Source organism: Cajanus cajan, chromosome 4, assembly GCF_000230855.2.
Source record: "Cajanus cajan strain Asha chromosome 4, NIPB_CcT2T_4, whole genome shotgun sequence".
NCBI lineage: Eukaryota > Viridiplantae > Streptophyta > Magnoliopsida > Fabales > Fabaceae > Cajanus > Cajanus cajan.
In genome coordinates, this window is record NC_138520.1 from 5,953,897 (window position 1) to 5,967,000 (window position 13,104).

General features: G+C 33.3%; 1 protein-coding gene across 1 annotated transcript; it reads left to right on the forward strand.

Annotated features, from left to right (window-relative positions):
• The first annotated feature begins 6,950 nt into the window (after positions 1-6,950).
• On the forward strand, positions 6,951-13,098 carry LOC109802360 (mitogen-activated protein kinase kinase kinase 5). Its single transcript, XM_083073991.1, has 12 exons — positions 6,951-7,517; positions 7,594-7,727; positions 8,161-8,686; positions 8,907-8,994; positions 9,872-9,934; positions 10,046-10,209; positions 10,684-10,759; positions 10,933-10,992; positions 11,090-11,215; positions 11,860-12,081; positions 12,380-12,486; positions 12,598-13,098. Exons 1-12 carry the CDS (start codon positions 7,243-7,245, stop codon positions 12,785-12,787), a joined length of 2,031 nt encoding a protein of 676 aa, XP_082930117.1. The 5' UTR covers positions 6,951-7,242; the 3' UTR covers positions 12,788-13,098.
• Positions 13,099-13,104: the final 6 nt, after the last annotated feature.

Genomic DNA, 13,104 nt, shown 5'->3' on the forward strand with positions numbered 1-13,104 from the left:
GCACACTTTCTGAGGGTCAAACGAGAACTCCTAACGAATATTCCGGTGAGAGGGAGAGTACTTGTAAAAGGCACTCCGACGCTCAAGTCAGGACAAACATAGATATTAATAGTAATTAATGAATAGTGACGTTATCTCATGACATGAGCTATTTATACTGACATTAATGGACCCTGACCCTCATGGGCCCTGCAATAAGATTACCATATTAGATAATACGCCTCTAATCGGCTTATTGGCGTGATTAGCTCTTAACTCTTAATTAAGAATAATTCTTAACTTTTGATTAGGCGGGATATGAGTTTATGGAGCATTGTCGTCGGCTACCTGGTTCAACCATTCGGGTGCTAATTGAATATCGGCTACCTGGTGGCCGAATGGTCTCACTAGTACAACAACTAAATATGATTTATCAAAGAAAGAAACAGTAGTTATTACTTCAATATAATATTAACGTTAAGCGGATTTCATTTATCTTACAGTAGTTATTACTTCAATATAATATTAACGTTAAGCGGATTTCATTTATCTTTAAATAGTTCACATTGACAAATTTGAAATGAGTTCCACTTGGTACTCGGTAACAAATTTTGAAGGTAAAAATAGAGTTTCTCATATCATTGACCGATTATCGTCACCGAACATCAATTAAGACACAATAACAATGTAAATTAAAACAAATAGAATCAGAGAAAAAATCATCTCTTTTTTTTTTAAGCTGCTGTTGAGATCTCATTTATACAGTTTACCACAGTACAACTCCATGAGAGAACTCTGTTTTAGGCCCATGTCTGTTTCTCGGGATCTTAACACCTCAATTTTTTGTCACTTAACACTGCCCCAGATGGTCATAGTCATGATCGAGTTAGAACAGATGGTGGATTGGTACGTGAGTTACAAAGTTTAAAATGTGTATAAAATGTTTGACACTTTGACCCAATGCCAATAGTATATTAAGATGTGGTTCTTCCAAAGGAAATAAAAAAAAAACTATGCTGACTACAGTAGTTAGGTTGATCAGTAAGTAAAGACTCGAGTTTATAGTTTTAAAAACTAGAGCAGACTATAATTTGACCAGTTATCAGTTTGAACAAAATACCAGTTAAGAATAGGTCCAACTGACTATCAAAACCGAATAAGAGTAAGTGCTAAAAGATTTAAATATAATAGAATTTACATTTAAGAAAGAAATAATTAAGGAATATTATATAATTGGTGGTTTTTTAATTTGTTAATTGAATTGTACACTTTACTATAAGTTAATGTTCCTATTCCAATCATTTTTAAACATTATATTATAATAACATTCATATTTATTAATTTATGAAATTTAAACATTATATCACATGATTGATCAATTACAGCTTGCAATCACATATTATTTATTGATTATTAACTTTGAAATATTATGAAGACCATGTTCATAGACAAAATAAAAACATGTCATTTTTTTTTTGTACAACATTCAAATTATCAATTACATTATTAATTTATTAAAATGTAATGTAATGTAATTTATTAATTTATTAGAATAAATTTACTTAGACTTACTCTATTCATTAACTTATGTTCTACAAATAAATTATTTTTTTAATATATATATATATATATATATATATAAACAAACTAAAATATTTTCTTCTTAAAACTTAATGTAACAAATATCAATCATCTATTTTAGATGTCAAAAATAAATTGTTAATTTATTATAAAAATTGGTATACATATTAATCTTTAAAAAAGATGTTGTTAATAAGTCCTTGGGAATAAAGTGCAATATTAAAAATATGGACTTTACTTTTTGACAGTATTTTTGAAATTAGATCGGTCATTAAATTTATTTAAGCATTGATTCAAGATTCAATGACTTAATTGTAGTTGAATTGTGACCAAACTCATATTAATAAAACAACAACAGTAATAATAATAAATATTAAATAAATATAATATCATAATTTTATAACACTAATAATTAAAATTAAATAGTATTTATAGGTTCTAAAGATTAATGTATATGTAAAATTCTAATTTAAATATTATACAACATTTTAATTTAAATTTTAATAAAATATAACAATATCCATTAGTAATTACAAGTTTACATCTAGAATAAAAATGTATCAAATTAATATAATATAAATTATGAAAAATAAAAGATATTAAAATTATAAATTAATATAAATGATTAAATTATATTTATAAAATAATTATTAAAAAAATTAATTTATAATTTATATTAAATATGTATTTTTATTAAAAATATTTTAACTTAAATTTTAAAATAAAAAAATTAATTACCGATTCAAACCTATTTAACCAATTTCTTATTAGTTTTGGTCAATTCTATTAGTTCTTCATCGATTCATTACAAAACGGTTTCTAAACCAATTAAACCAGTTAAAGATCTATTTTTGGTCAAATTGGTCTAACCAGTCAATTCAATACAATTTTGAAAACATGTTTTTTATGTGGCAAGTGAGACACAGGAGTCAACTTGGTGTTCCTAAATTTGATTTTCATTTGTGTTAAAATAATGTTTGACCAATGAAAATTATGTTTTACAAGTACAACTTAATTATTAGTTGTCGACTTTGGAGCATTGTATGGACTATGTACATGGACAAAAAAAACACTATCATCTAAGAAACAAACATGCATTTTACACCATGTTTGATATCATAGAAATAAGTAATAAATTAAAAAAGGAGAGTAAAAATAAGTTTGAGTGTTTAGCATGCAAAAATGAGGAAAGTGAAATAAAAAAGTTTGAATCTCAACTTTTTATTTTCATGTTTAGATAAGTGAAAATTAGAGAGAGAAAAAACAAAATTTGTAATTTGTGACGGTTTGAAATTTTAACAACCCACCATGATCTGCACATTAAATGACACAGCTACTAGCAACAAAAAAATAACTAATTTAGGATTATAGATCTACAAATACGAAAAATATGTACTATACTACATATATAATTTATCAATCAAGCAACTTAAATATAAATTATACAACTTAAATTATTGATCAAGTAACTTCTACAATATACATAACCACTCTAAAAAGGTAATTCTCAAAATACATCTAGGTCCAACACCACTTAATGGCCTCCACTGCATGACTCCAACCTATCCTTATCCTATTCTTATACGACGTATAATCATCGTAGTTCAAGCTAGAGTTTGAAGAATCAATATATATATATATATATATATATATATATATATATATATACACACACACACAACACATATATATATACATACAACATGAAAACATCAACACATCTCATCTTAACTTCAACATTATTTACATTCATCACAATACAACCATCACATATCAACATAAATTTCTCATACTACTACAACACAATATTAATTCAACATCACAAGATTAGCAACTCAGGTTATTCATCACAACAACACAATATTTACAACACAATAACTAAATGCATTGTTACGCATCTCAACTAGGAAATCTCCTATAACACAAGGTAAACAATTTAAGTGGCTTGACTCTACTGAATTGACAACACAGGATGATCTTTTTGGGATTGCTAGATCAACAACAAATTGAATATAAATTCATAACACAATAACTCAACTTCTCGGATGTTGTCATTTAAACAACAAAGTGCAATACTACTATCAAGGTAGAACAACTAAGTATGGGCTTACCATGACATTAGCTAGCCTAATTAAGCCTCCTATGAGATTAGTCCACTAGCTACCCTCCAAATAATATGTCCTTCCTATACTCGCTTAGAAACTAAACTTCAACCTTTGTACTTTACTCGATTGGTTACTTATAATCAATATAACTCGACCTGGCCACTATATTGTGGTTGCTTCATACATGTGTGTCTTGACCTTACCCACACACGGTACTAACTAAGTCCTAAAGGAGACTCAACACAATTATCCACTTCAAAGGTCAACTTTCTAAGAAGGATTTTCAACAAATTGGGCTCTTAGAGTACCACAACATAATATCCACATAATGAGATATACAACTTTCAAAATTTCTCCTCTAATCCTAGATTGGTCATCACAACTCAACAACACCATGCCTAAATGCCTGAAGCATTCTCATCATTTATCATCTCAACAACACAACACTTGTTACACATTTCAACACAACTACACAAATAACACAACTCTACAAAACATACATCTCAACTTATATTTAACTTCTCAACTAACAATTCCCAACACAATTATCATATACGACTTCATCTCTGCAGCTTATTCATCATTTATTCATTTAACAACTAAATTAATAAGTACTCGACACTTCATGCAACTATATCAACATGTTTTCCTTTTGCAACTAGTGCCCGACACCACACGTCTATTGCCCGGTGCCATCTAGGAAGGAGTTCTTTAACTCATCCACATCTGATGCTACACAACCCACGTTCGACATGGTTAAGACACATGCCCTTAAGACCTCGTGCCTAGCGTGGCAAAACACCATGCCTAACCCCATCTCAAGCAAAGAGTCTTAGTCTGACTTATGCCTGATGTCGCCATCCCAACACCTGACATTATCCAAGCAAAGAGCTCTGGCTTGGCCATGCTGGGTGCCACTCAACTTTGGGTCCGACATCATCAAGTCAAAGACCTCCCAACATTCTCATGTTTGATGTTATTTAAACCACGCCCGATGCTTTGCCAACTCGAGATGAGTCTCTTTTCTCACATCCTGCACCCAACGTGATCAGGATAGAAAGTCTCAAGTTAGAACGACGTTCAACGTCATGAAGGCGTGTCCAACGCGATATCAAGATTTTACATATGCAGAACTTGATTTTTGCCTCAACACGTAAAATCCAGCAAAGATTCAACACATGAAACATCAAACAACACTTACATACATCAAAACCAACATATATAAGCACTTAGAATCAACATGTAACCATGAATCAACTCAAATCACCCCCATTTTTTCATCAAGAACCCAAAATCCTAACTCTCACTACAACCTACTCTGATTTGATCCCCATATAGCCACGAATTTCAAGGAATTCATACAACATACAACCAACAAATCATTCAACCACTCAACAACTTCACTAAAAATAGGAAACTAGCTTCTCTTACCTCGAGTAGCTTGACACCAAGGCAAAAGAAAAGAAAATAGGTTTTTTGCACTTCACAGATTTGATTCAAAATCTCCACAGCCTAAATCACCACAAACAATTTAAAATCAGTTAGGGGAGAGAAGAAATATAGAAGAATAGTAGATTCACAAGAAAGGAATTCATGAACTAAAGACCTTTTCTCTAGAGTTTTCTCTCTCTAAGATTTTGAGAACTTAAGTTTATGAGACTCTATTCTAAATAAAAACCTTATATACTTTTTTTTAGGGTAAAACTGAATTTTTATCCAAAGAAACCCTTTCCCAATACCATTGAAATTCCTAAGAGATCCTTAAACTTTAAACTCTCTCAATATAAAATAACAATCTAACTTAACAATATAAAATGACTTAGAATAATTATAATACATTCACAACTCACAATTATAGAAATTGTCACATTTTTTTTATATTTATTTGATTAGATATTGATAGTGTACAAACCATCACAATATTTTTTTCAATAATTTTTTTATAAATACCATGGTTTCGAAACTGTCACAATTATTTAAAAAAAAATCACAAATTAATTAAAAAATACAATTAATTACGACGTCGATTACATGAATATTTTATTATGATTATTAACAATTGATTAATTTTTTATTTCTCTTTTTTTCTTTACTCTCATATTTCTTTAAAATAAGAAAAGTGATTTTTTACTTTATTTCTTTTTTATTTTTACTCATTTATTTTTTCATTTTCTATTTCTCACCTTTTTTTCGTTTGTCTTTACCAAAATGATGCTTAAAGTTAAAACTAAGGTTTGAATAAAAAAAGAAAAAAAAAAACATAATATACAAACTCTGACAAAGTATAAATTGAAGAAGTACTGGGATCGGGTTAGCGGTAAGAAACTAAGAATTGAGGTAGCATTTACAAAATTTAAGATTAGAACCGTAGCACCGTCGTTCTCTTTTTTTACTAATAAAAAAAATATAAATTAAGCTTCACAAAACCAATCGGTTCGTTAAGTTAGGGACGTGCGCAATGGAGAGTTTTGTCAAACGGGTTTCTCTGACTATTTCTGTGTAATAGCAATCGTAATTTTTTATTCTTTTTTTTTTTCTCATCCTCGTGTCCTAGATTTTTGTATCTTCCTTTGAGGGTCACGTCACGTGTTTTATAATCTTAAATTAATTTACACACTTTTTTCTTATAATTTTTAAATTATATAAAATATATTCATTCGAATTAATATTTGTTACCATTAAAGGATCATCAAACATTAAATAAAATAAAATCACATGAATGAAAACTAAAGACCAATAAAGTTTAACCCCAAGCGTGTGGTTCAGCGGTAGGAGTTGATCCACGCTTAAGCAAGGTCAGGGGTTCGAATCCTGCCTTGTGTATGCAGCCGCGTTAAATCTTGGGGCCAGCTATCCCACCTTTTGAGGTGCATCCAACGTAGCGAGGAGATTAGTTACTGCTTCCGGCTGTGGATACTTCAAGAACGAACAAAAAAAAAAGACCAATAAAGCTTCAAGCTCTAGGTTCATACGAAGAAAATAACATGTTTTAGAAAAAGTCAATTTGTTGAATAAATATCACCCTTTGAGGTGCCTCCCTCGTATCGAGGAGACAAACAAAAAAAAAAAAGACCAATAAAACTTGAGCTCTAGTTTCATACGAAGAAAATAACATGTTTTAGAAAAAGTCAATTTGTTGAATAAATATTCATACATTAAGAAATTAGACACTTTAGGCAGCAAAAATATATATATATAGAAAGTTAAAATATTAAAAGGACTAAATAATGAAAAAGAGTGTGAAAGAAGAGATTAGTAAATGTGAAAGAAACAAAGGGGTGGAGTTTGTGAGTTGACATGACAGGAGAAGTATTGGGATAAGTTTGGAGTAGGAACTAGGAAGCCCAAGTCAAGAGGGAAGACGACTCACTCCTCTTGAATTTTCCTTTCAACAAACATAATAACATTAATTTAATCCAAAGTCAGAAGTGTTGACCATGAAAGCGAAAATATTGCGCATTCAACCCAAGAGAAGGGAAATTGGAAAATAGAGGAAGCAAAGAAGCAGCGTAGGTGTTTCCTTCCCCGGGCACTTACCAAAACGCGAAACGCATGACGACCATCTCAAGAATCAGCAATGAGCACCGCTAACTCTAACAACCCTTCGCCCACCATTCAGCAACGCAGGCTCACTCGCCAGAATAGGCTTCGCTACCTCACCGATGAAGACGCTGGTTTGCGTTCAACCATTTCTCTACCCGCCTCTCCTCTTCCTTCCTTCAAATCCGGTTCCTCTTCCGACCACTGGTCTTCCTCCGCCGTTCCTCAGCCGCTCCCGCTTCCCGAGTCCCCGTTGACCCGCCGCCACCTCGGATCTCCCCCCTTCGAACATCGTGCTTTCGCTTTTCCCAGGTAAGACTTCGCTGCTGCCCCACTGCACGCGCTCAACGCATCTTCTCTCCATGCTGATTCTTCTTTTGCGTTTCAGGAGATCCGTGGATCACGATGCCGTCAGAAGTCTAAGGTCTGCTAGCAATTTGGGTAGACCTTCTTTTGATCCGGCGCCTGCAAATGCCAGATATGATTTGAGAGTTAATATTCCTCCTGCAAGAGTGTTGGCAGGTCAGTTCTCCATTCATGATTTTCTAGTTTTTAATACAAAATTTATCATGTTATGTTGCTAGCATTCTTTTTAATATCAACTAGACCAACTCATGCTCCAACTTAATTTCTATATAATTTGACTATGTTTTAGGTAGGGATTGATCGGGATTATGAATAATCAATATATGATGATCATATACTATAAAATAATGGACAAACTTAATTACACTAATAATATGTATTTGTATTTAATGTAGATCTCGATAAAATAGACTGATGTATATTACTAAAGTGAAACTTCAACACTAATTAGAAAAAAATACTAGCAGTATCTATCACCTATGGTACTCCACCTAAGTTTTTTTCTAAAATAATTTCTCTTAGGATTATTGAATATTAAATATAGGAGATGTTTTAGTGTTTATACTTTTTTGGGTTATTGTTGAGACAGGCAATACTAGTTCATGTAAGAATCACAGAGAGCTCTCTCATGATAATGACTCTGAAAACGTTTCAAACTTGAGATTGCCTCTTGCGGCCAAGAGTGCCCCCAACAGCATATTCTCCAGTCCTGTTACTAGTCCACGTAGATCCAGCAATGTAGATTTTTATGATCCTTCCATCATTTTTCCTCAAGATTTTAATGACATTTTGAAAGTGTCACCACCGGCTAAAACTGCTCAGAGTCCAGAGCGGTCCCCTCTGCGCAGCCCGCGGAGCCACCTTAATCCAGAGGGGTGTCAGAGTCAGCCACATAAATTTTGCTCCAGAGTGTGGCCTGAAAATAATCATGTGGATGCACATCCACTGCCCCTTCCTCCTAGAGCTTCACCACAGCCGGCAAACTCATCTCCGCAGCATCAACCAAGTATCCTGCATCTCAACACAGAAAATTCACCTTCAATGAAAGGACAATGGCAGAAAGGAAAACTTATTGGACGTGGATCATATGGATCTGTTTATCATGCAACCAACCTGTATGCGCTCCATCCTTTCTTTCTCGACGTTTTAAATTGCTTGTGATCCTTGTTAGTGTGAAAAATTACTGATAAATGTGGTGGATGCGGCCATAATTGTGGTCACATAAACCTCAAAAACCTTGATGTTGTGGTCAATGTCGCAATTATGACTCTGGACTGTTTTTTCAACCTTCTTGTCATCTGCTTTCCTCTTTACCTTTTCCTGTTTGTATGACAGAGAGACTGGAGCGTCGTGTGCGATGAAAGAGGTTGATCTGTTCCCTGATGATCCTAAGTCTGCTGACTGCATAAAGCAACTAGAGCAGGTTCTTCCCCTATGTGTTTTAATTTTATCATGTTCAAAAACAACACTACCTCTGCTAGAGAAACAATATTATGCCTATAGTTTTTAGCCATTTAGTCACTGTAGTTTAACTGCCAATGCGAATGAAACTCATGAGCCATCATAATTGTTCACAAATAGTTTGAAATTTTACTTGGAACACGAGAATATTATTTTGATCTTAATATTAATAATACTGTCACCAGCTTTAATGTTTTTCCGTCCTCCACTCCTGCCACCGGTTCATTTCAGTCACTGCATTGTGTTTTCTAATTAATTGTTCTGATAACTAGAACAGATGATCCAATATTTGTTAAATAAAGTAAAGCAAAGTAAAATTAAGTAGAAAATGCACTCAAACAGTGGTTTTACAATATGAGTTTGTTTGCCAAGATTTGTTTGTTAATTAATCCAAAAATTAAAATTTTCAATCACATTTTTGGTACAGTTCACACAAACACAAACCCACCCACACACTAGGAAAGGTTAGTATATTGTGTATCCTATTCCTTGTTTTAATAACTAGAACAAAATCCTATTTTTGTTTAATAACAAAAAGCAAAGTAAGATTAAGTTGAGAACACATTCATAAAGAGAGGTTTTACGCATAAACAAGGAGAGGTTTTCAAGATGAGCCTTAATACTAAGATTTGTTTTCTAACTAATGTAGAAGCCAAACTAATATAGTTTCTGAGAAATTTTGAATTACAGTTCTTATTTCACTTTCATGCACTGTTATTGTTTTTCCCTACCATTGCTACGAAGTCTTTTCTTATGTACTCTATAATTGTGGGTACACAGTACACATTAGCCAATTGGCAGGTGTCGAGCCTGTTATTCTGAATAGTTCCTTGTTTCAGGAAATCAGAATTCTCCGTCAATTACACCACCCCAACATTGTGCAGTATTATGGAAGTGAAATAGTGAGTTAATTATTGGTTCTTGTTCCAAGTATATTATACAATCTAAGGAAAAGTTTAAGGATCTTTGCTATTGTGAATAAGATTAAATTTGTAAAACACCTTCGTTTTCAGGTTGGTGATCGATTGTACATATATATGGAGTATGTTCATCCTGGATCACTTCATAAGTTTATGCATGAACATTGTGGAACTATGACAGAATCTGTGGTTCGCAATTTCACACGACATATTCTCTCTGGATTGGCATACTTACACAGTACCATGACTATTCACAGGTAACAACGCTTGATGAAAGGAACTAATTTACCTCATTTTATGTCTAAGTGATGACTCTTTTTTTTTTTTTATGAATTTCTAAGTGACAATTTATTATATCTCATATACACTACGTTTGATGAACAAGCTGATTCTAGCTAAAATCACAAATCAAACAAATAAAAAGGATTATATAGAATTTTGTTCTTGATATGGTAACTTTTTTCAAGTGTTTGGATAAATAACTTAGTTAAGCATTTATTTCATAAGCTTTTATCTCATGAGGGCTTATACCATAAATTTGATCGTGAAACTTTTTGGAATAAGACAATAAGCTATAATTTTAATAAACTACACTAAGAAATTGAAGTAAAATAAAATGTGCTTATGTCTTAAGCTGTTTTCATAAGCTTAGATAAGCTCTCCCAACCCCCTCCCTGGCCTGTTTTTTAGCCAATAAAACCTGATTACTATTGCTGCATATGGTTCTTTAGGGATATCAAAGGTGCAAACTTGTTGGTGGATGCATCAGGCACTGTTAAGCTTGCGGATTTCGGGGTGTCAAAAATTGTGAGTTTTGAAGTTCTGATCTTCGACTTACTTTATAATTAGGTAGAGTCGGTATATTTGTGTGCATCGTCTGCTAATCTCTCATTTACGAGTGTTAACTTGATTCTGTTAGCAGTCACATCACAATGTCCTTGTCTGCTGGTCTTGTAATTTTAACAATCTGCTTCTTTCAGCTGACAGAGAAATCATTTGAACTTTCATTGAAGGGCAGTCCCTACTGGATGGCTCCGGAGGTAATTTGTTACTTGTATTGTTGTATTGTTTATGGGGTTTTAGATGGGTAATGAGTAATGACGTGCGCCCCTTTTTACTGTAATTTGTTGATTGAAGCTCATGAAGGCTGCCATAAAGAAAGAATCCAGTCCCGACATTGCCATGGCCATTGATATATGGAGCTTAGGGTGCACTATAATCGAAATGCTGACAGGAAAACCTCCTTGGAGCGAATTTGAAGGGGTGAGCACCTTATTATGCATGTGAACTCATTATAGAGGATTGCGCATATTGATTATGTTGGTTTAATATACGAAGATCAATAATCCCTCTACCTCCCGGTGACTGAGGAATTATGTAAAACAAACATAATTAAAACTTGTCAGCAAGAACTATTTATGGGATGCTCTATATTTTGCATGGAACTTTTCCATGTTTAGAGTGAAGTTTTTAAAACACATTCTCAGGAGATTAACATTCATTGGAATTCTTTTAACCACTTTTCCCATTAAAATATTTCCTTAGAACGGGTGGGAATCCAATATTCTTACGAAGGTGTGAAAGTTTTAGGCATATATAACACATTTATAGTATTCCAAAAATACTGATTTTCGGAAAATGTGATTCCTTAAAAACATAATTCCCATGAATTTTAAAAAAGAACTCTGCATGCCAATTACCCCTTTAAGTTGAACCATGTACTGGTTCCGTTGTTTTAAATATTAATACATGTTAATTTGATTGTGCTTTCGCATATGTCTGAGGAAGGCATTTGAATATCCTTGCATCACTTATTCACTTAGATATTCCTATTTTTGGAATTGGTATGCTCGTGTCTGGTTACTTGGAGAATTTAATGACCTGGCTGGTTGTATTCTGTCTACTAGCCTCAAGCCATGTTCAAGGTGCTGCACAAATCTCCAAATATACCTGAAAATTTGTCTTCAGAGGGACGGGATTTCCTTCAGCAGTGTTTCAGAAGGAATCCTGCAGAACGCCCGTCGGCAGCAGTGCTTCTTACACATGCCTTTGTACAAAATTTGCATGATCAAGATATTACAGTAAATTCACAAGGGCAAAGCTGTCCCAGAGGAGACCCCGGACCAGGAGTAAGTTCTAATTATATCTGAACTCCTTGGTAATGGACCATTGTCATGGTCCAATGAGATCAATCATTATGAATTATAAACCAACATTTGCTTAAGTTTAGAGGGGTCGAGGAAGGAGAAATTATTGTATGGTCTGAACTACTGTGGTTCCAGCCAATTTCTACGTGACAATTAATAGAATTCAATTACATGTCATGTAAAAATTGTCTGAGACTACTATCTTCTCAGATCATACAGTAAATTCTCGTGTGGAAGACATGACTTGCTGATAACTTGTCCAATTGTTTGTGCTTTGTAGGATGATTCACGTAGACATAGTCCCGGTCACAGTTCAAAAAATAGCCGTGGTATAGTGCCAGCTTCCATTCGCGCACGGATTTTTAACAAAATTCATAATTTAATAGGGTATGTTTTCGTCATTATTTGCTGTAGGTATTTCACATTACAGGTGTTAAATTTGGTAATTGCTTCTGGCTTCCTTATTGACTTAATTCTTCGTTGTTTTGTGTTTGACAGTGACACTTCGAAAAAATATGATTCCGAGGAATCTAATCATGTCAGCTCTTCTCGTGACTCTCCTTGCTCGACGGCAGAAACAAACAGTCCTCAATCTCCCTTGAAATCTAGTACCATCAATTACATGACTGTTACCAATCCCAGCAACATACCATTCAGTGCCGTTGTGAAAATCATGAGGCACATTTGAAACATATCACAGCAAAGATTTCGCTCAGAAGGGTCGTCACAGGAACTAGGGCATAAAATTTTTCTGAACTTCAGAATTCTTACTGGATAAAGGACAATTATCATAGCAGGGATTTAGAAGCTAGGCACGATGTTGAAAAAATATACCAACCTGAAGGGTTAAAAAAAATGACAAATCCACATTCATTTGCAGTTATTATGTACATAATAACAAGGCTAGTTTAGTCGAATCTATGAACCACGCGACAAATTCTCATGTAAATTTAATTGATTATATGATATGCTAGGAATAACTTCTTTTATTTTTTTTTACATTTT

What these genes read in the sequence shown, in the direction of transcription:
- LOC109802360 (XM_083073991.1), top strand. Translation starts at nt 7,243, where the DNA reads ATGAGCACCGCTAACTCTAACAACCCTTCGCCCACCATTCAGCAACGC. An exon ending in TCCTGCAAGAGTGTTGGCAG is followed by an intron (nt 7,728 to 8,160) that starts GTCAGTTCTCCA and finishes TTGTTGAGACAG; the next exon opens with GCAATACTAGTTCATGTAAG. An exon ending in CCTACTGGATGGCTCCGGAG is followed by an intron (nt 10,993 to 11,089) that starts GTAATTTGTTAC and finishes TGTTGATTGAAG; the next exon opens with CTCATGAAGGCTGCCATAAA.